Genomic DNA, 23478 nt, shown 5'->3' with positions numbered 1-23478 from the left:
ATATAGGGCAGTAGTGATGACGGGAGTCCATTTATTCATTGATGAGTGATGATGCTGGGTGAAGTCAGTGAGGTGCTGCGGGCCCGCGGACATCTGCACACCTAATGGAGCTGTGCGGATGCTTATCAAAATCCAGCTTATCGATCACATTTATTAACACCTATATGAGCTTTCGGGATGGACGACGACCTGGTGTGTGAATACGACTCCACCTGGGATACGGAGAGCGACGGAGACGAACTGGAAAACACCGGTCGCAGCAAGAAAACACGGCCCGCATTTGTATGTTGTTTTCTCTCATTGATTACCAAACTGGTGCAGGATGTTGGTTTTATTTTAAACAAATATCAAGACATAAATCTTTAATTTTCCTTCTGGTCAAAGATTTTCTTCGCGTTGCATTTAATTTGAGCGTGACTACAAGTTAATTATTAAACGGACAGGCTGGCGCTTAGCCAAGACCGCATGCGTCTTCTCAGATAACGTTACCTCACTGAGCTTCACCAGACTATTGGCGACTAAGCACATTTCCGGGGCTATCCCACTGTAACGTTGTGGTTTCATTTCATTTTTAAATTGTATCATTCTAGTGAATTTTCGAGTTTTAGCACGTTAGCCCGTTATTTAACAGATTAGCTGACCGGAAGTGGATAATTTCCGTCTGATCTTCACATCATCTGCTGCCTACCGCGGGGGCGTGGATGATGTGTGAGTCGCGTGAAAGATCTCAAGTTTGCATTACATGCAACAATTCTGCAGCATTTAACCTTAATGATATACAGGTTCGGATAGATATTGTAGTTTACCTATCTGGTTATCTGACTGTTTTGTAGTGAATATTGGTTGCGTTTTATTACTTACTAACTTCTTTCTGTCTCACGGACTTTGCGCGACTGCCTACTAGTGGCGGAGGCGATGAGCGTCCCATCCCTTTCAAAACATGCTTGTTGCTGCAAGAAAACAAAAAAGTAGCAAAATTAATAATAGTAATATTTATTTTATTAAGAAGAGAGTTTAAACGATTTTAAAATATGAGAAATAGAGACGATCATAGAGGATTTGAAGAGAGAAGAGAGTTTAAAAGATTTTAAAATATGAGAAATAGAGACGATCATAGAGGATTTGTCTTAACATGCTGAAGATATTTATAGGCAAAATATAAATAAATTTATATATAAATATAATAAATATATACATATATAATGTAATATTATAAATTATTATATTAAATTATTGATTTATTTAAAATTGGATATATTATGAACTTTGATATAAATCAACAATTTTTTTTCGCAAAATATGAATCTATAATAAGTTCTGCAGCTAGAAGTAAAAAGATAATAAAGGAAATAGGACAAACTTGGTGTACATCTCTGTCAAAAAGCATTTAATAATTGGCAAACCAACAAAAAACGAATTGCCAATGGTCACAGTGAAGAAAAAAAAGCACGTTTCATGTACATTAAAGGCAAAGCATATTATTTTAGGTGATTTATTCTGTAAATTGAGTGAAATACTTCATCATACAATCTTAACATGTCTGTTTTTGAGTTGCAATATATATTCATGTCACAGTTTGTTGTAAAAATGTATCTGCACATCATCATTTTGGTGTAGTGGGCAGCTTGGTGCTTGAAAGTACAGCGCTACATTTTATTCCTAGACCTAGTCTACCGCACAGTCAGCATATTTCGGTTTGAGCTACAGATTGCCATTTCTTATTCTTGAAAACAAGGTTGAAGGAGCTGTTGTACCTCAAAATGTCTGTACTGTAGATGCAAACTTTGAAAGTCTACTGGATTTACTGGGCACTTTTAACATAGCATGCTATAATATCAGACACCACGTGGAATGGGATGCAGCTAATACACTAAAGTTCATAATATAGTAAATTCAATTCAGTTAAAGCAAGAAGCTGAAATTTAAGGTTGTCCCTTTATTTTTCCCAGTGGTCCAACTCTTCTTCCAGAAACCTCAGAGCAGCCAAGGACATGCAAAACTACAGACACGGATATCCGGTTAGAGTTTAGATTTTTCACTTTCAGTAATATGAACTAAAAAAGCACGTTGAATACCTCCTGTTTCATAATTATGAATAGGCCATGTTGGTCTGATTATCTCCCAGAATATCAATGAAGAAGAATGCCCAGAAGAAAGAATGATTAATTTAAAATTCTATCTCAATGAAATTAAGTCTTCACCTGACGGTATGCTCCTAAGATTCTCTTGTTCCTTAATAATCCTGAATTTTAACTTTATCAGACTCTGAGCTCATATTTTGTTATGCACTGTATTCTTTAGATGTGTCGATTGAGACATTTCACACAGAGTGGAAAACTGATTATAAAAGGCTGGAGAGAGTTCATTCTTACATTCAGTGGTAAGAATTATGTACCCGTTACATATTTTCATTTCATATTTAGTAATATGTGATTAATCTTTAGCTGGATTTTATATACAAATGAATACATTACTTTTGAAACCCTAAAAAAGTTATGTTGCTCCTACTGTAGGTTGTTTCCTTTGCGGGAGCCCGGGGTAAACTACATGGCTGCAGAGCTCACCAAGAAGGAAATCCAGGTGAGTCTGTGATGAAATGGCTGAAATGACCCTGAAGTCATGAGGCACAGACTGATACTACTGTACACGGTCACATAGGGATGGGTATAGTTAAAATTTAACGGTATTACTACTCTTACCGATACTGCTTATCGGTCCGGTACTTTAACGGTTTTCTTAACTGTTCTTTTGTATATTTTTTTATAAAAATAAAGAAATTAAGAATAAAATTAACACTTTTTATTTTGTGCAATGCAAAAACATTGTCTTTAGCTCGGACCAGCAGTATTAAAAGAATTGGGTTGGTTCATTATAGCTGCAACATTTTACACAAAAGTTTTAAAATATCAACTGTTGAAAAACAGAGTTGTGACACAATTTGATCTCTTTGCCACTTGGTCACGTGGTTCATGGCGCTCTCAATACTTCCAAACGGTCAGTCTGTTTGAATGGGTTTTAGCGTGAGAGACAGTGGAAGCAGCTGTGTTTGCCGCAAAATACCAACACATATGCACTACATACTATGTTGATTACATTTATAGTAACATTTTGTCTGATGAGTGTTAGAGAGACAGCATTAATCAGTTTTGTGTGTTTAATTTGACTAGGAAGAATGTATAATATGGATGCAACAATACAGGTAACCCACGGTTCAATATGTACCTCTTTTTTTTTATCCACGGTTTTGGTTCGGTTCGGTTCGGTTCTGAATGGGTATGGGGCTGTAGACGCTCTCCCTGCATGTGCTGGGTGAGCAACGCGAACATGCTGCTTTCGTATGCAGTGTAAAACAGATTAAATACATTCTTGATTTGCCAAATTCGGACATTATCACTTTGGAACAATGGGCATACAATAAAGCCGCTAGGTTCTGGTGCTTCCGATGGCCACCGCGTCTGTTCGTCAGCATTATACTCAACATCAAATTGCATCAACTTACTATATATCTTATATAGGGATGGGAATCGCAGGGTACCTCCCCGATACGATTCGATATGCGATACAGGGCTCACGATACCGATAATATCACAATGCGCCGATTATGCGATAATCGATATATCGCTTGGCAATTCTATAACAATACATCACGACATCTGTAAATGAAGGGAAAAAAGGATGTATTAGATGAGCATTTTTAGTGTGTTTACTCTGTCTTTAGGTTTGTTTATTCTTGCGCTTTTCTTTGGACTGTGAGTCTCTGATGACTCCACACGCGTCTGCCAAAACGGGGGTTTGCGGCGCGTCACGTCGAAGCGCTCTCGCTATGAGGATCATCGCGCATTTCAATGCAAGTTTCACCTCGGCTCGCCTAAAGTTGAACTTTATAAAAACTATTAAAGCTTTACAAAACAATCTGACTTCTGAAATACGTGAGAATGAGCTTTTTTAATATGCACGCGCAGATACCTGCACTCCTGCATGAGCACTGCGGGTGAGAGAGAAAGCGCCGGACTGGAGCGAATCACGAAACTACAGACTGAAAGAAGGTCAAAAGAGTATTCCCAACTTGCAGAGCGCCGAGTTAACCACGTCTACTTATTTACATTCGCTACGCAATCCAGAGTGCGCCCAAACTTTTGATTTAAAAGACGCTGGCGCATCTCTAATTTGTTGTTGGTCTGCCATTATGCCCGTATTTCTTCTCCGCTGTGAATTACAATTTCCGTTCATCTGACATCCGTAATCTGGGAGCGTCACCACAAGAAATATGTGGGTACTGCCGTTCTTGTAAGCACAGTGTAGGTATGAATTTAGATCTTTTGTATTTGAAAAAAAATCGATACTTTGTGCCATCGATAACGTCTCGCAGGCTGAAATGTCGCGATACATCGCCATATCGATTTTTTTCCCACCCCTAATCTTATATCAATTTAACAGCGAATGTGTTTGGGGAAACACTGAAATACACCTACAGGGTATATACTTTTACCCCAAGGACCTCTTGTGTGCCTTTAAAGGTTCAGTTAAATGTTAGGCAGTTAAAAGCATACTCCACCACAAAATGAATATTCTGTCATGAATTATGCACCCTGAAGTCGTACGATAACCCTAGGACCTCCGTTCATCTTTGGAACACAAATAACAGTATTTGTTATAAATGATTTATTCGTACACATCATCATTTATTTATTTATTTTTTATTCATTTGCACTTGTAATCTTTAATCAAAAACATTAAGCTCTTATTCCCCTCTCAACGACATCTCTTCATGACGTAATTCTCAAAAAAGGGTTGGACTATACTGACTGTCCAATGGGTACGGGTGGTGTTTCAGGCCAACTTACAACGATCCAATCAAGTAGAGTAGGACGATATGAAGTCCCGTCCTACATTTTTTTCACATTTCAGAAGCTGTTTCACTCGAAAATACATCACGGTACGGAAAATAAAACAACTGTAAAAGTGACGAGGAAACTTTTTGTGCACAAACAAATATATAACGAATTTATTCAACAATTTTATGACTTCCGCATCAGTCTCCAACATGCGTCCAGAAGACTACGCAATGATTACGTTGCTGTCTATGGGAGAATCTAAACTTAATCTTAATTTGTGTTCTGAAGAAGAACCTCCTAGGGTTATCGTACCATTTATGACAGAATATTTGTGGCAGAGGATCCCTTTAACGATTCTTTTAAAGCTACACAATAGGTTATAATAATTAGGATATTAAAGAGATCTAATCTGTGACCATTTTTTCATGATTTGTGCTGTTTTCTGCAGGCATTTAGAGAAAATGAAGAGGCCAAGAGTCGTCTTGTTGATTCTTGCGAGCTCATGCTGGGTTTCTATGGAATCAAGCTGCTAAACAGAGAAACTGGGGAGGTGAAGCGAGCTGAGAACTGGAGAGAGAGATTCGCCAATCTAGAGAGGTGAGCCACAAAAGTTTATTCGACTGGAGGTGTTAGTCATATGAAACATAATATGAAAAAATATTAATATGTCACTGTATATTTTCGTTCAGTTTTCTCTACACAAAAAGCAAACCTATGTAAGGTAACAAAAAAACAAATCAAATACGAGTAATTTTAAACCTTTATCCAGACAGAGCTGTAGTACCAATGCCCAACCCACAAAAAGGCCTTGGGCCTTGGGCCAACTACATTTACATTTAGTCATTTAGCAGACGCTTTTATCCAAATGGACTTACAAGTTGGGTAAACAATGGAAGCAATTGGGTCAACATTAGGAAAACAAAAAGCATAAGTGCAATAAAACATGTCTCACATTTTTTTTTGGTCTGGTCCTAGGGCCAACCAGAATCAAGATAACAGCATCATCTTATAACTCACATCAATCAGGTCCTGCACTTTATCTCTCTTAAAGAGTACATAACATGAGATCATGTAAATTACATGTCAGGCAGTGTGTAATGTTGCCGTGTTTGAAAGTAAGCGTTCTGCCAAGTTGTTAATCCGAAGGTGAATGAATAACAAAGTTATTAGCTTGGAAAAAAGGGAGTCGACTCTGAATCACACAAACGAGTCGTCCCTAGTCCGATTCGTGAACCGCCGCGGATTTACGTCACTACATATAGTCCCAGCCTACGTCTTGCTAGGACTGCCTGTGAAAACTTCACTCTTCTCCCCCAAACACTGTAGCTCGTGAGTCTCATTCGCGGTAGACCAATCACAGCAGACTAGACCATCTGACCAATCACATCAGACTAGGCTAGCAGAAAGGAGGGGATTAGACAGATGAATCGTGGAACAAATCATTTGGGAGTCAGTCAATAAGTAAGATAAGAATAATTAATAATAATAATAATTCATTACATTTATATAGCGCTTTTCTGCCTGGGCACTCAAAGCGCTTTTACATGGAAAGGGGGAATCTCCTCAACCACCACCAATGTGCAGCATCCACCTGGATGATGCGATGGCAGCCATATTGCTCCAGAACGCCCACCACACACCATCTTATTGGTGGAGAAGAGACAGTTTTTTAACCAAGCCAATTGGTATAAATGGGGATGATTAGGAGGCCATGATGTTTAGAGGCGAATGGGCAAATTATTACGAAATAATAGTGTTTTTACACCTTCTATGTACATAAACTTGTTGTTGGACACTCCATAAACCAAAGTAGGACCTTAAAAATCCCTAGTTATGTACTCTTTAATAACTCTTTTAACATCAGTCCCGCACTTTATTTTCTCAATCCAAAATTATTGTCAATATGATTAGCTGCTGCTCCATAGGTGCCATGTGGTGCACTTGAAAAACTTGTGCAGGCCAAAAGACTGAAGAAAATGACAATTCCATCTGCCCCCCTCCCTGATTCAGTAAAAATGAACTGAATTGAATATTTCACATTCAAATGTCCCTTGCAAATAATTTGCAATGTTGTGTCAGCCTCTGTAGCAAAAGGGAGGGGTGGAGTGAGCCGTTGGTTGTAATTCGCAACCTCACCGCTAGATTTTACTGACTGGTCCTTTAACACTAACACCATTTAGTAGTTTTAGGTGTCTACATTGAGGAGTATTGACTTGAATGACAACCACAAATTATACATTTTGTATCAAGAGTTGACGTGATTATCATAAAATTTAATTGAAAATATTACATAATGAACATAAACCAAGTATGATTTTGCATTATTCTGCAGTTATTGGTAACCTCTTTGTTTTGAGGTTGCTGGCAACTATTTGATACAAACTAATGTTTTATATGTGTATTTAAAAGCATGAAAACAGTACATCGTTGTCCGGTGATGACCTTTGAGAATACAATGCCATCTGTTTACAGGACTCACATTTTCCCACATTATAACACTGCATATCTGGTACAATGTTTATAATCTTTAAACATTTTATGTTTGGTCTTATTCAACAGAACACCTACTGAATAGAAATGCTGTAAACATAGTAGAAATGCTTAAACATTATACTTATAGTTGTTTGGGTACTATTGCTTGATCAGATCACTGGTTGGGGTGTTGAAATAGATGTTAATAGATGTTAGATGTTAATCTCTCCCCCTCTAGGTCAACACCCAGCTCCTGATTCCAGTGTTTATCAAAGCAATAAGCCCCAAGAAGCAGTGGGTTATAGTGCATTTTATAACACCTAAGGGCGTTGTGGCACGACACGAAGCGGAGTGCCTAAAACCCCCTTAGCTGTTATAAAATACACTTGTAACCCTCTACTTTGCGGGGCTTATTGCTTTTATAAAATGGTTATTCAATATGCGTAGCAAGGTTTCATAAAATAAAGTGATATTTAGGCTATGTAATCAGCAGTTATAAATCGGGGTATTTTATAACGCCTTAGAACTCGGCTCAACCAATCGGAATCAAGGACCAGAACTAACCATTTTATAATTATGTTGGCTTGACAGAGCCAACATACTGTTCTCTTACTTAAACTTATTAGTGATGCTTTTGAAAAAAGATCACTATTATTATTCGTCATACTTCTTATTAGTGATGCTTTGAAAAAGCATAACTATTGTTATTCGAACATACATACTTATAATTATTTTTGTTCCGCCAAAAGTTTGGCACGCTACTTGTCCTTTTGATGTAGACCCATGAATGAATACATCACATCGATGGGCCTATTCGGGAATGGTGTGCTATGACTTTTATAAGCGATCGGGTGGTGGGGGTGCGATGGGGTGTGAAAAACCACCCGAAAAATCCCATTGATTTAACATTGCACCCAACTTTGAAGGATTGTAGCTCCGAGCGAGGATATCGTAGAAACATGAAAATAATACACGATTTGAAGGGGTTATCAGGCTCTATAAGAACATCACTCACAATGGGGTGTAAGTTGCACCTCTGGGGTGTGAAAGCCTCCCAAAATTTCTGTATACTTATAATGGCGCCCATAGACTCCCATTCAAAACCTAGATACCTATATATTCACGCGCTATTTTTTCGCTTTGGACCCATGAATGACTACATCAAATCGAGCGGCCCATTGAGGAATGGTGTGTGATGACTTTTGGAAGCGATCGGGTGGAGGGGGTGCGATAGGGGGGCGAATAAAAACCCGAAAAATCCCATTGACTTAACATTGCGCCATGAAAACATGAAAATAATACACGATTTGAAGAGGCTATCAGGCTCTGTAAGAACATCACTCACAATGGGGTGTAAGTTGTACCCCTGGGGTGTAAGAGCCTCCCAAAATTTCCCAATCACAGGAAGCATGCCCATATAAGGCATAAAACGTCCCGTGTTGAATATCTTAGCAGTACAACCACTTAGAGACAAGGGGGTGGGCTCATTTTACTCAGGCTACCAATCAGTGTGACATGATCATTATGAAGTTATTAAGCCACGCCCATAGCAACCGTTTACAGCAACCTAGCAACCGATCCCATAGACTCCCATTATAAAAAGTCCATGTGGATATCTTTGCAACACAGTGTCGTAGAGACAAGGGGGTGGGCTCATTTGACTCACACAACCAATCAGTGTCACAGGATCATCTTGAAGCTTCGAAGCCACGCCCATAGCAACAAAACATGTCAGCCTAGCAACCGTTTAGCAATACCTATATCTCTGCATCGGAACATCGTAGAGAGACGGGGGTTGGTGCTTTACACTCATAGCTTAGAACATCATCAATTGGCAGATGCTAAGCCACGCCCATAGCAACCAAACAGGTTAGCCTAGCAACCATTTAGCAAAACCTAAATCTCTGCATAGGAACTTCGTAGAGACACGGGGGTTGGTTCGTTTCACTCATAGGTTAGAGTACTATCAAGTGCAGATGCTAAACCACGCCCATAGCAACCAAACAGGTTAGCCTAGCAACCATTTAGCAGCAGCCATATCTATGCATAGGAACATCGTAGAGACATGGGAGTTGGTTCATTTCACTCATAAGTTAGAGTATAATCAATTGGCAGATGCTAAGCCACGCCCATAGCAACCAAACACATTAGCCTAGCAACCGTTTAGCAAGACCTATATCTCTTTATCAGAACATCTTAGAGTCATGGGGGTTGGTTAGATTCATTAGTACTTAAAGTGTCATCACCCTAGTGCCGAGTTCCGCGGTTTGCCACGAAAGCATCACTCACAGTTTCTTTAGAAAATGTACTATCTAGTTATTCTTCTTGTTCCGCCACCATTTTGACGCGCTACTTGTCCTGCAGCTTTTGTCGTAGACCCATGAATGAGGGCTCAAATCGAGCGGCCCATTGAGGAATGGTGTGCTATGACTTTAAGCAATCAGGCGGAGGGTGTTCGATAGGGGGGGCAAAAAAATCACCCAAAAAATCCCATTGACTTAACATTGCGCCGAACTTTGACGTAGCTCCGAGGATTTCATTGAAATATGCGGGTTACCACATTTGAAGAGGCTATCAGGCTCTGTAAGAACATCACTCACAATGGGGTGTAGGTTGCACCCCTGGGGCGTAAGAGCCACCCAAAATTCCCCATAGACTTATAATGGGGCAAGAAATATGCCGTTGTAAACGTCCCATGTCGAATATCTTCACAGTACAACCACTTGGAAACAAGGGGGTGGGCTCATTTTACTCAGGCAACCAATCACTAACACATGATCATCATAAAGCTATTACGCCACGCCCATAGCAACCATTTACATCAACCTAGCAACCGATCACATAGACTCACATTATAAAAAGTCCAGATGGATATCTATGCAACACAGTGTTTTAGAGACAAGGGGGTGGGCTCATTTGACTCTGGCAACCAATCAGTATCCCAGGAACTTCATTAAGCTACGAATCCACGCCCATAGCAACAAAACATGTTAACTTAGCAACCATTTAACAAGACTTATATCTCTTCATCAGAACATCGTAGAGACAATAGGGTTGGTTTGTTTCACTTGTGGCTTGACGCGTCATCAATTAGCATCTGCCAAGCCACACCCATAGCAACCAAACAGGTTAGCCTAGCAACCGTTTAGCAAAACTTATATCTCTTTATCAGAACATCGTAGAGACACAGGAGTTGGTTCGTTTCACTCATAGCTTGGAGCATCATCAATGGCATATACCAAGCCACGCCCATAGCAACCAAACAGGTTAGCCTAGCAACCGTTTAGCAAAACCTACATCTCTGCATAAGAACATCGTAGAGACACAGGAGTTGGTTCGTTTCACTCATAGCTTAGAGCATCATCAATTGGCATATACCAAGCCACGCCCATAGCAACCAAACAGGTTAGCCTAGCAACCGTTTGGCAATGTTAGCATCATGTTAACAAAATGCTAATCATATTAGCAAACATGCTAATCATGTTAGCAAACATACTAATCGTGTTAGCATCATGCTAGCAAACATGTTAATCGTGTTAACATCATGTTAGCAAACATGCTACTCATGTTAGCAAACGTGCTATTCATGTTAGCAAACATGCTATTCATGCTAGCAAACATGCTAATCATGCTAACAACATACTAAGCCCGGTTTTTACACACTGGGGTCACATATTTTTTCCATCATGTTAGAAGGTTAACGATTAAACCTTTCAAACAATTTCAAACTCTTCAGGACAGGCTTTGTCAAGCCAACATAAAGTTTGTACTCAAACTTTACTATCAAGTTACCACTATGATACACTCTTAAAAATCAAGGTGCTTAAAAGGTTCTTCACAGCGATGCCATAGAACACAGGTCACTAACAGGCGGACCGCGGTCCGGGTCCGGACCCCGAAGCCGTCTCATACGGACCCAGACCTACAGCCAAAAGAAAAAGTTGTAATTTTAAAAACAGACGGGGAGCTTCTGTTTCAACCGGTGCAGCTTTTGAAGTCTTTATGGTAGCGGTAGTGGAAATGCACAGACCAATTGCATGCGAGTTAAGCCACTCCGCGTAATACCACTCAACCAATCAAGTTTGTGCATTCCAGGCTGTGAACATTGCGACTCTAAAGTGCAGACACATGAGAGGGTTAGAGGCAAGTTACACATAAAAAAAGACGGTAGAAAGAAAAAGTTAGCGATCCATGTAGAAAACAAAGGGAGAGATACAAACGACTGCGCTAAAGAAAGTTGACGAAAACGACGAGTGACACGGAGAAAGAGGGAGAAACAGACGAGTGAGACGGAGGAAGGGAGAGAGACACAGGCGAGTGAGAAGGAGAGAGAGAGAGAAACAGACAAGCGAGACGGAGGAAGGGAGAGAAAAATAAGGTACAAATGGCGCTCTCCAAAATAAGAAAAGTGGACAGTGAAAATAGAGCATTTAATCCTGAATGGACAGACTCATTTCTGTTCATACTTCCTACTGGGAGCACTAAACCAGTGTGTCTCATATGTTCAGAAACCGTTGCACTTATTAAAAGTGCCAATGTCAAACGCCATTATGAGACAAAACATAAAGGGTTTGAACAAACATACTCACTCAAATCTGAAGTGAGTTCACAGAAAATAAGTAGTCTTAGAGCCCAATATGACCAGTCCACCAGGATCCTGAGCCACACATTCACTGCCCAACAACGTGCTAATGAGTGTTCCCTTAGAGTTGCTTGGATTTTGGGACAACACAAAAAACCATTTACTGATGGAGGGGTTGTCAAAGAATGCATGAGTGCAGTAGCTGAAACACTACTTGAGGGAAAACAAAAACAAGAACTTTGTGATAAAATAAAGCAAATACCCATGTCGGCATCATCTGCCACAAAGAAAGGTGAGATGTTAACTCAGGATGTGCTAACCCAGCTAGATGAAGCCTTGCGTAATGCACCTTGTGTAGGCTTAGCTGTGGATGAGTCCACTGACATTTGTGACAATGCTCAGCTGTTAGTGTATGTCAGGTTTTTCAACAAAGACCAGAGAGCATTCTGTGAAGATATGTTAGGTGTCACTCCCCTTCAGACCAGTACAAGAGGAGAAGACATCTACCTGGCCATTAAGGAGATGTTACATAAGAGAGGAATAGAGCCAAAACAAGTGATTTCAATAACCACAGATGGAGCCCCTGCTATGATAGGGAGAGAGAAAGGAGCTGTAGCAAGACTGAAAGAGGACAATCCTGAGCTAATAGCTTACCATTGCATTATTCATCAATCTGTCCTCTGCGCCTCGCTGTCAGATGAGCATGATGAGGTGATGAATACAATTATGAAAATGATTAATTTTCTGAGGGCATCCTCTTCCTACCAGCATCGCATGCTTAGGGAATTCCTCAGAGAAGTTGATGCCAATGCTGATGATCTTTTGCTGCACAACAATGTGAGATGGCTCAGCAAAGGCAGGGTGTTAGCACGCTTTTGGTCCATCAGGAGGGAAGTAGCATCTTTTTTGGCAGAGCTTAAAAGTCAGAAGGCAACGCAGTTTTCTCTCTTTTTAGAAAATGAGAAACAGATGGATAATGTGGCCTTTTTGGTTGATATCACTTCACATCTGAATGAACTGAATTTGAGGCTACAGGGCAAGGACAATTCAATTTGTGAACTGATGACAGCTGTCCGCTCCTTTCAGAGGAAACTTGAGGTGTTCAAGGAAGACATGCAGGGAGACCGTGCACACTTCCCAGCAGTGCAGGAACAGGTTCAGGGACAGAGAGATGTGTCTTCTTTTGTTGACTTTATTGATAAGCTGATTGTTAACTTCAGCAACCGTTTTGACAGCTTCAGGTTTGGACAGCAGCTCACCATGTTCATTCAGAACCCATTTCTCATCACAGATGTCAGGGGGTTCTCAAAGGAAGTCACACAGCACTTTAAATGGGCAAATGCTGGACCTCTCCAGATGCAACTGGTTGATCTCCAAGCAGATGTGGCCCTGAAAGAGCAGTTGGTAAAAACTGACCCCTTCACTTTCTGGCTCCAAATGGTCCCCGAGACAGCTTTTCCAGGTCTGAGGAAAGTTGCCCTATACATCTTGACCATGTTTGGCTCCACATACAACTGCGAGGCAGCTTTCTCCACAATGAATATAATCAAAACTAAATATCGTTCCAGGCTCACCATTGAGCACCTCCACATGTGTATGAGAATGGCCCTGACTCCATTCAAGCCCAGGTTTAAAATCCTGGCAGGTCAAGCTAGAGCTCAATTTTCTCACTGAGCATAAAAGTAGGGGAATGGGAAATAAGAGGGGAAGAAAAGTGATACTCTAAAACTGTTCAGTTGTTAAGATGTATTGAGATTTATTATATGTAAAATTAGTTAAGACTGTTTAGTCACGATGTAAAGCAGAAAAGGGCAAATTCAAGCTTTTCCTCCCTTTATTTTATTTTTCTGATGCTAAGCACTTTATTTGAATATACACGATTTTCACATTTTATTTATTTTAAAATGCAGCCCTGCTTTTATTAAGTTAATGAGAGAACATTATACATATCTACAGTCATACATATATGTTCAGTTCTATGTTACATGACAATAAAGTAAAAATTGTCAAAAAGTTTTTGAATTGTACTAAATTCATTTGACATGACAGTCAGGTATTGATTACATGCAGATGTTGATACAACTACTAGGCTAGTTAAATATATATCACACTAACTATTTAGACATTATGATTTTCCGGACCTTTGGGTTCACACATTTTCTCTAACTGGACCTCTTTACATTTTTGTTGAATACCCCTGCCATAGAAGAATCATTTTTGGCTCCACAAAGAACCATTCAGTCAAAGGTTCTTTAAAGAACCATCTCTTTCTTACCTTTTTATAATCTGAAGAACTCCTTTTCACCACAAAGAACCCAGGTATGTGATTTTTCTGTATAAATACAGATTTCCATATTTTTTACCTCGCTGGTCGCACATTGCATAAATTCAATTTATATTTATTTGTGATGGGGTGCGGTGTTGGGGTTTGGGGATGTGCGCGTCATCTTCCAGCCGGCCAACAAGATCCTTTCTACGCCCTCCACATTCGCATGCTTAATGCATAGAGCGACCGCTTCATTCAGAAGTTCAGAACATAATTCTGCAAGTTACCTTTAAGTTAATGTATCCAGAAAGAGATAGAAACACAAACGGCAAACACAGATGTTTTGGTACTCAAATGGTGTCATTTTTATTAACGGTCATTTTTAATTGTGTGTGATTATAAACAGCGTTTACAGAAAATTCTGAGTCGTCTATATAGATATCCTTTTAAGCAACATTATCTATACGCAGAGACTGAAATCAACAATTTAATGGCTTGAACAATACAAATGTTTATGGAGTAAAAGCTGTACTAAATACAAACATTTAAATGAACTGAAACCGCAACATACTGTGTTTTGAATTACCTCTGAATTATCGTATTTTTCCATTTTTGTGTTCAATTATTGTTTAATGAATTATTGCTGATGACAATACAATTAAAAGTAATGAAAACTTCTCAAGGGTTGACATTTTTAATGCCAGCTTATTTGATATTAGCATAAGATGTTTGTACAAAGCAAATGGTTTCCTGTTTTTAATGATGTAACATTTAACATTAAAGACTTTTGATAAACAGAAAGGTTCTTTGGATGTTAAAGGTTCCTTGTGGAACCATTTAGACAAAAAAAGGTTCTTCTATGGCATCGTGAAGCACCTTTATTTTTTAAAGAGTGTACTCTTCTCTTTGATGAAAACAAAGGTCTTGCTCTGTGTACAAAAGAGAAATGTAGCATAGGCATTTTTCTTTTTTGCCTGAACTTAAAAAAAAAGTTTAAATTTTTTTTTTAACTTTTTTTTGTGATTCAGAAATAACATAATTTACCTATTTCTCTTCTGGTTTTAGGAACATGCACAATAACCTCCGGATTACCAGGATACTTAAGAGCCTGGGAGAACTGGGCTTTGAGCATTTCCAGGCCCCTCTTGTTCGCTTTTTCCTTGAGGAGACACTTGTTAAAAAGACCCTTAGCAGTGTTAAACGCAGTGTGCTTGACTACTTCCTGTTTGCCGTGCGTGACAAACGTGAGCGCAGGAAGCTGGTCCGCTTCGCTTTTCAGCATTTTGAGCCCAAAGACAAGTTTGTTTGGTGCCCCAGGAAAATTCAGAAACGCTTCAAGAAAAAGTCAGAGAAGCGGCAAAACTCAATAGTCCCCAACGGAGAGAGTCTGACAAATGATGAAGCTCATGTACAGCGTAAAACCACGGGTGAGCAAAAATGTAAGCCAGCTGATGTTATAGAAACTACGAAGCATGTTGAAGGTGACTCTGGGATGAATGTTGACTCAGAAAAACAGTCTGAATGCACCTTCGAAGATCTCGAGAAGACAAACCTAGACGGTTCCTCTGTAGATTTACCTCTAAATAATGGAACCAACATGGACAATGGTGAGATAGACCATTCTAAACCAAGTAGCGTTGAAGACCAGTGTGGTGCAGATGCTAAAATCGAGCTGACTGAAGTCACTGAAGCACCTAAACAAATACTCGGGCTTGAATCTGATCAGGAGGCCTCAGAGAAAAAATGGGAGTGTGCAGCAGGTTCTAACACAGGTTTGGCAGAATGCATCGAGTCTCAGGATGAGATGGACAGTCTGATCTGTCCAACCACATGCCAGTTAGACCAAAAGGAACTTCATGAAGTAGCCTCAGGCACAAATAAAGAGAGCACAGTGACTGACAGCCCAGAGAACATCCCAAGAACAGACTTGAAGAACAGATCTGGAGTGACTGCCCTGAAAGAGACCTCGGCTGAATTTATGAAGGTGAGATCAGGCAAGAGCCGTGAGTACAATAACATTAACTGCAACCAATCACATGGACCAGACAAGGAAGAACCAATGGACATGGTGGAATTCAGACCTCACAGTGAATGATTCCTAAATGTGACGAAAACCAAGAACTCTGAATCTCACAGCACTAAAAACGAACACTTTATAAACTTAAACTTATAAAAAAAATCAGATATGAATTGACTCTTGTATAGTTTTTTTTTCACGATTAATTAAAGGTGGATTGTGGAATCTTGGCCTTTTTATTGCCATCTATGGTTTAAACATAAAATTACCAATTACTTGCTGAGTCCAAACAAAATACGAAATATTATCAATTGACATTTATTTGTAGGTATAGCGCCTTTCAGGATGCAGCCTTATACAAACCTTACAATAATTGAATTATTGTAGGCTTATGGTGAATTGTATTGAACTGAATTAAGGCATTTTAATGTACTCTTTAATAATAGGCATTTTATGGAAAATCTTCCATACTACACCTTTAAAATACTGTACGGTTTTCTGTATGTATCAGTTTAATGGAAATGCTATTGTCACTTGCATTGGCAGAGCCAAATATACACCTCTTTTTTGTCTTTTGCAAAACGTTTATTCTAGTTTGAGTGTTTATTTGTCCAAATTGTATTCTGAATTATTAATAATATTTTCATACGTTGTACAGTAGTTGGAAAAAAAAGACAAATTTAACAACAAAAAAGTCAAAGTCAGGGCTGATGAAGGTCATGTACGGCATAAAAACAAAGACCAAGAAACCACAAGTGAGCAAAAATATAATGAACCAGATGATGTTATAGAAAATAAAATACCATATCTAAAAGCTAAGTCAGTCAGAATCTGATATCAAAATAAGTCTGAAATTTCAAATTTAAACAGTCAGAAAATGCAATAACATCTGAAAACAATAAACATTGGAGCAAATGGCAATTGTCAGGGTCCAGGCATGTTTGCACAAAATGGGGAACAGGGCCTTTACTGGATAATAAAAAAAAGATCCTGTGGATAATGCAGATATAGTTGCACGTGAACACAATTATTCATGAGATGTTAGCTTTACATGTTAGACCTATACAGCCAATACCTCTTTAGCTGAATCTTGGATCACTTTATGATCCCACTACTACTATTGCAAATGAAATTGGTCAGTAACAGTTTCAATAACTTGGATATAATAATTTCAGACTCCTTACATGCATATTGTCTATATACTCTATGCAGCACCATTTAAAACTTGAGTAAAGCTTTTCATTTGACGTTTAAAAGCTTGTGATCTGAATTTGTATGCTTAAACATACACTGCTTGGTTTTGTAGACAAATTATAATTGTGCAAAAATATTTGTTTCTGCTATTACAAAAATTCAATTTTACCTAACCAAAATGTTTTCTGGAATAGATGTCTTGGGTTAAATGATGACAAAGAAATTGTGTGTGATAGGTAGTGAAACCAATAAGAGGCCAGCTAGATGTGAAGTCTTTCAATATTGTTTAAGATGCTGATAGTGCATATGCCAAGACAACATAATGCAAATTCTAGGTAAAGGGTGACTACACTATAGATAAAATGTTATAAAAAGGTTTGATTTCATTTTTTGCATCACATCATATGAACATACTGTTCCCTTAATGTTTTTTATAACTATTAAATAATCCTGGGTTCCAGCAGTGATAAAGGTGATTTGTTTTTGCAAAAATCCTGGTCTGGGGATAATGCATGCCAGGTTTGTGCAAATTGGATGAGTGACCTTGGACAAGTTCAAAATCGTGAAATCTGCAAATTCAGATTGGCAGAAAAAATAGATAGAAATCGCCAAAATTGTTTGGCGAGAATGAAGTAAACAAAATAATTTATAACCCATACGGTTGTGGAGATTAAAATGTTAATTAGCTTTATTTACATAAGAAAATATGAGGGGTGTAGATGTTTCTGGGAGGAGTTCCAAGGAATGCAATTTGTGACAATGCATCCTCTGGTACCAGAAAGGGTAAGGGTACATGTGGTAGCACTTGCTGGTACCTGCTGGAACAGGTGGTCATCCAGAAGATAGTCTTCAAAGTGGCGCAATTCAGGGCACCAGTGGAGGAACTCCTCCACATAGTCCGTAATCAGACGGCCATTTTGTGCAACTGTGAGTAGGAGATTAACTAGGTTGATTGAAGAGAGATTGCTCATGATTGTTGTTGTAGAGTCTGGTCTGTTGAAACAGTTCATGATATGTAGACCAAATGATGAAACGGCAATCAGAGCGATAAAGATGACTGTAGTCCAAACAGGCACCACAGACACCTAACTAGATAACAGATGAGTCTTGTATGTTGTACTTCTCTAACAGGTTTTCGCAAACAAAGTGAATGACAATGGGAACCATTCAGTGGTAAGTAGCACATACACTCATAAAAATAGCTCTTTGGTTGAACATGATTCAATCATGGACAGTGGTTCTACATGTTTGTGTCACGTTTCCTCGACATGAAATGAACAGGTACACTCTACTCGGATACTTCATGTAGTGGGAACATGAATTAATCAAGTAAATCCAACAAGATTTATACACGTCGGAACAACTTGAATGAATCACTTTTGATTCACTTCTACCTAATAGCAACAAACACTTTTTTAAAACAAGGTACACAAGGACACAAGGTCAAGCAAGAGCTGAGATCAAAAGTAAACTGATAACAGCATTAACGTTACCAATGTAATGGTTCAGTTCTAAGAAACAATAACGTGTCATGTTTTCAGCCTAAGCAAATGCTCTACTCTTCAGCACAATGGTAACCTCCTAAAACCACCAACAGAACAAAAAAATCTTTTAAATACCAACAAAACAGAATACTGAACATTAATAAGTCTCATTCTTATCTCATCTTCATTAAAAAAGCATAAAATAACACTTTATTTTGACATTTACAATCATTATTCAGTCAAATGCAAAGCATGATGGGAACTGGCAGTTGCGACAACATTTTTAAATAATTCGTGTTGAATCAACATGTTTAAATCACGTAAACTGAACATGAAACAAAGTGAAAGGTTTTTCAGCATTTTACCAACTTGATTGAAATGTGTTCTTTCAAAATGAAAACATTGTGTAAAACCAAAAAGTTTCCATTTTAAGTCAGTTTAACATGATGCAATCATGTTAAAGTGTGAATTCTCCTAAATGGCATTAATTCAAAATGATTTGTTCAATTAAAATGAACAGCATCAAAAAATCATTTTTTTGAGTGTAAGCTCTATTTGGACGGTAATTGTTTCTCATAGGGACATAAGATATTTTCACCAAGTCAGTAATTTAATTGCCATATGAAGCGTAAAAATCCCCGGTCGCATTAACAGGTGACCCTTCCAAAATGTTTAAAGCCTTGCAGGAACCATGCAGGTTTATTTTTACAGACGTCCTCTTAAAAATACAATTACCACCTGAAAGCAGTGATGTAAAAATAACTAAATGCTCCTAATACAGTGGTTCTCAACAGGGGGGCCCAGCTGACTTTCAAGAGGGCGTCAAGATGACTTATATTTTTAAATGATTCAAAATAAGCATTGAAATACATTTACGAAAACTAAAAAACAAGATATTTCTTATTATTTGGCCATTTTTCTGATTAATAAATGTTTTTATAGCTAATGTCAAGCTCTAAAATATTTAATTGGGTAGAAATTTTGAGTTTTTGTGAGTGATAGGGGGGCCTTTGAATATTGTTGAATACAATGGGGGCCTTGGAGTCAAAAAGGTTGGGAACCCCTGTCCTAATCCAGTGGTGGACAGTAACGAAGTAAATTTACCTGAGTACTGTACTTAAGTACACTTTTTGAGTATCTGTACTTTACTTGAGTATTATTTTTTGTGAGTACTTGTACTTTAACTTCACTACATTTGAAAGACAAATATCATACTTTTTACTCCACTACATTTATAAAAAGGTCCAAAAGTAGAAAATGGTTTCTGTGCAGCAGGGTTTCCTGTGTGCGCAATTTATCTGGCTTGCGATCTGCAGGATCTGTTGCCAAGTATTTCAATTTTTCTAAGATAAGTATTTCAGGTTTTCCGGCAAGCTTTAAATGGCCATTTGGCAGATTTTTTACGCAAATCTGGCAACTCTGGGATCTTCCCCGTTAAACTAATGTAAACGTAGGCGCTGCTACACCGTTGATAGCGCTCTAAAAAGACAAATAGAACAATATAAGATGAAAAAGGCACATGTTAAAGTGTGGTGTAATCATCTGTGGGTTACGATCAGTCAAAGATCGTAGAAACATTGTCATGAAAATGATCGGCTAAACGGTAAATAAGCGTCACATACACCTTGAGCTACGCATGCGTGTTAACTTCTGATCTGCTGCTATATCATTTAAAGCGATTTGGAAAATGAATGATGTTTTTACTGAAGTAACTATAGTTGAAGTATTCCTGTTGAAATAAAAACTATAGAACCCTGCCCAAAATACAACAGAAAATGTAATGGATTTAATGGTTATAATGGGAATTTTACTATGGATACTTGTTGTCTACTTGTATGTGATGGATTCTATTGGTGGGATGGTAAATCCTATTATATATAAATAAAATCCAAAACACACTACAAAGAGGAATTTAATTTAAAAATCTCATTCTAATTCAAAAATTCATTGTTTTTTTCAGCAGGGATGGTATTTGGTAGAACAATAACTTCAACTACCAAAGATGCGTTTCTCGATAATCTGCCCGAATTGTCTCAAATCATGAGAAATAACGTTGAAGATCTTGACATTACCACTGAAAATTTTAATTCCACCTTCTCGGTAACGCTAGACAAAGTTGCTCCACTACGTTTAAAGAAGATTAAAAATGGCAGCCCCACACCGTGGTATAATGAACACACTCAGGCTCTAAAGAAAGCGGCCCGAAAAATGGAGCGCAACTTTAAGAAAACTAAATTAGAGGTATTTCGTACAGCATGGAAGGATAGTATTCGAAAATACAGGAAAGCCCTAATAACTTCTAGATCCGCCTACTTTTCATCACTAATAGAAGAAAACCAGCACAACCCTAGGTTTTTATTTAACACGGTGGCTAAATTAACAAAAAATAAATCGTCAGTGACTTCTGATCCTGTATATCAGCATAGCAGTGATGAATTTATGAACTACTTCACATATAAAATCCAAGATATTAGAGAAAAAATTATAACAATGCAATCAGAAGTGAAACCCGCTGAACAAACTAACTACAGCGCCCTTAAGGAGAAAATGCAATTATTTTATACCGTAGATCAAGATGAGCTGTCTAAAATTATTAGATCATCTAAATCAACAACATGCATACTAGACCCTATACCTACAAATCTACTGAAAGAGATGCTCCCAGAAATTATAGATCCTCTTCTTGGTATTATTAACTCATCTCTGACATTAGGACATGTGCCTAAAGCATATAAGGTGGCTGTTATAAGGCCCCTTGTCAAAAAACCCCAACTCGACCCTAGAGAACTAAGGAACTACAGGCCTATATCGAATCTACCTTTCATATCTAAAGTTCTGGAAAAAGTAGTTTCAACTCAATTATGCTCCTTCCTCCAAAGGAATGACATCAATGAAGAATTCCAGTCTGGATTTAGAGCATGTCACAGTACAGAGACTGCTTTGATCAGAGTTACAAATGATCTGCTATTGGCGTCTGACCGAGGTTGTATCTCGTTATTGGTGCTGCTAGACCTTAGTGCTGCATTCGATACCATTGACCACAGCACACTCCTACATAGACTCGAAAATTATGTCGGCATTAAGGGAATAGCTTTGAAATGGTTTAAATCTTATTTATCCGACCGTTTTCAATTTGTAGCAATAAACAATGAGGTGTCACGCAAATCGCAAGTCCAGTACGGTGTACCACAGGGCTCAGTCTTAGGGCCTCTGCTCTTCGCATTATACATGCTACCTCTAGGAGATATAATAAAGCGACACGGAGTTAGCTTTCACTGTTATGCTGATGATACTCAACTTTATATTTCCTCGAAGCCTCATGAAACACAGCAGTTCCATCGAATAATGGAATGCATAGTCGATATAAAAAACTGGATGAGTAACAACTTTTTATTACTGAACTCGGACAAAACGGAAGTGTTACTTATTGGACCGAAAACTGCTATAAGTAACAACCAAGAATACTGTTTAACTATTGACGGATGTTCCATAAAACCCTCGTCGTCAGCAAAGAATCTTGGCGTTCTATTCGATAGTAATCTGTCATTTGAGAGCCACGTCGCCAACACCTGTAAAATTGCGTTTTTCCATTTTAAGAATATATCTAAACTACGTCATATGCTGTCAATCTCAGATGCAGAGAAGTTAATTCATGCATTCATGACATCAAGACTAGATTACTGTAATGCACTGTTAGGTGGTTGCCCTGCAGGCTTATTACAAAAACTCCAATTGGTCCAAAACGCGGCAGCTCGAGTTCTTACACGTACAAAAAAGTATGAACATATTAGCCCGGTTCTGTCAACCTTGCACTGGTTACCTATAAAGCATCGCGTTAACTTTAAAATCTTGCTTATTACCTATAAAGCCTTACATGGTTTAGCTCCTCAGTACTTGAATGAACTCCTTTTGTATTACAGTCCTTCACGTGCATTACGCTCTCAGGCGTCCTGTCAGTTGGTAATACCTAGAATTTCAAAATCAAGTGCAGGTGGTAGATCCTTTTCCTATCTAGCGCCTAAACTTTGGAATAGTCTTCCCTGCACTGTCCGGGAGGCAGACACACTCTGTCAGTTTAAATCTAGACTAAAGACGCATCTTTTTAATCTTGCATACACTACTCTTCCATAATATAAATCTTCAGAGGGTTTAGGCTGCATTAGTTAGATCAACCGGAACCAAAAACACAACTGATGTACTTGTTGCATCAAAGAGTACAGAACAGTACTCTACTCTCAGCCAGTCTTGTCTCATTGTTCCAAGGTTACCACAGCGAGCAGGATGCAGTTCATGGCCTGACCTGATGGTAGAGCGGAGAATGGGAAGTGGGGACCTGACAAGAGCTGAGATGATAGAGCTGGATAAAGAAGGACGCGGTCTCTTGACATGTCTTCACCACAAAACTTCAAATGCTATTAGATTATTAATGATAATCTTAAACTATAATTTATTTTATTATTAAGTTTATTTATTTTATTTAGCCTTGTTGTGCAAGTTCTCTGGAGCTTGTGCAGAGGCAGCAGCTTTTGCCAGAGGGGAACTGGAATCCCCTGGTTGGGCCTGGGTTCTCCTGAGGTTTTTTTTCTCGATTAGAGTTTTGGGTTCCTCGCCACCGTTTGCATACTGTT

The 23478-nt window shown here is 38.6% G+C and overlaps 1 protein-coding gene across 1 annotated transcript; it reads left to right on the top strand.

The window, feature by feature from the left end:
* ogfr (opioid growth factor receptor) lies at positions 1 to 17505 on the top strand. The gene is made up of 7 exons (XM_057363342.1): positions 1 to 282; positions 1950 to 2018; positions 2126 to 2207; positions 2302 to 2380; positions 2514 to 2580; positions 5284 to 5432; positions 15221 to 17505. Exons 1-7 carry the CDS (start codon positions 178 to 180, stop codon positions 16248 to 16250), a joined length of 1581 nt encoding a protein of 526 aa, XP_057219325.1. The 5' UTR covers positions 1 to 177; the 3' UTR covers positions 16251 to 17505.
* The last annotated feature ends 5973 nt before the right edge of the window (positions 17506 to 23478 follow it).

Source organism: Triplophysa rosa, linkage group LG21, assembly GCF_024868665.1.
Source record: "Triplophysa rosa linkage group LG21, Trosa_1v2, whole genome shotgun sequence".
Lineage (NCBI taxonomy): Eukaryota > Metazoa > Chordata > Actinopteri > Cypriniformes > Nemacheilidae > Triplophysa > Triplophysa rosa.
This window is presented reverse-complemented; position numbering and strand designations above follow the sequence as displayed.

Bases quoted from the DNA above. Each gene is read 5' to 3' on its own strand.
- ogfr (XM_057363342.1), top strand. From the start codon at position 178: ATGGACGACGACCTGGTGTGTGAATACGACTCCACCTGGGATACGGAG. The intron at 2,208-2,301 runs GTATGCTCCTAA...TGTATTCTTTAG, and splicing joins AATTAAGTCTTCACCTGACG to ATGTGTCGATTGAGACATTT. The intron at 2,581-5,283 runs GTGAGTCTGTGA...TGTTTTCTGCAG, and splicing joins TCACCAAGAAGGAAATCCAG to GCATTTAGAGAAAATGAAGA.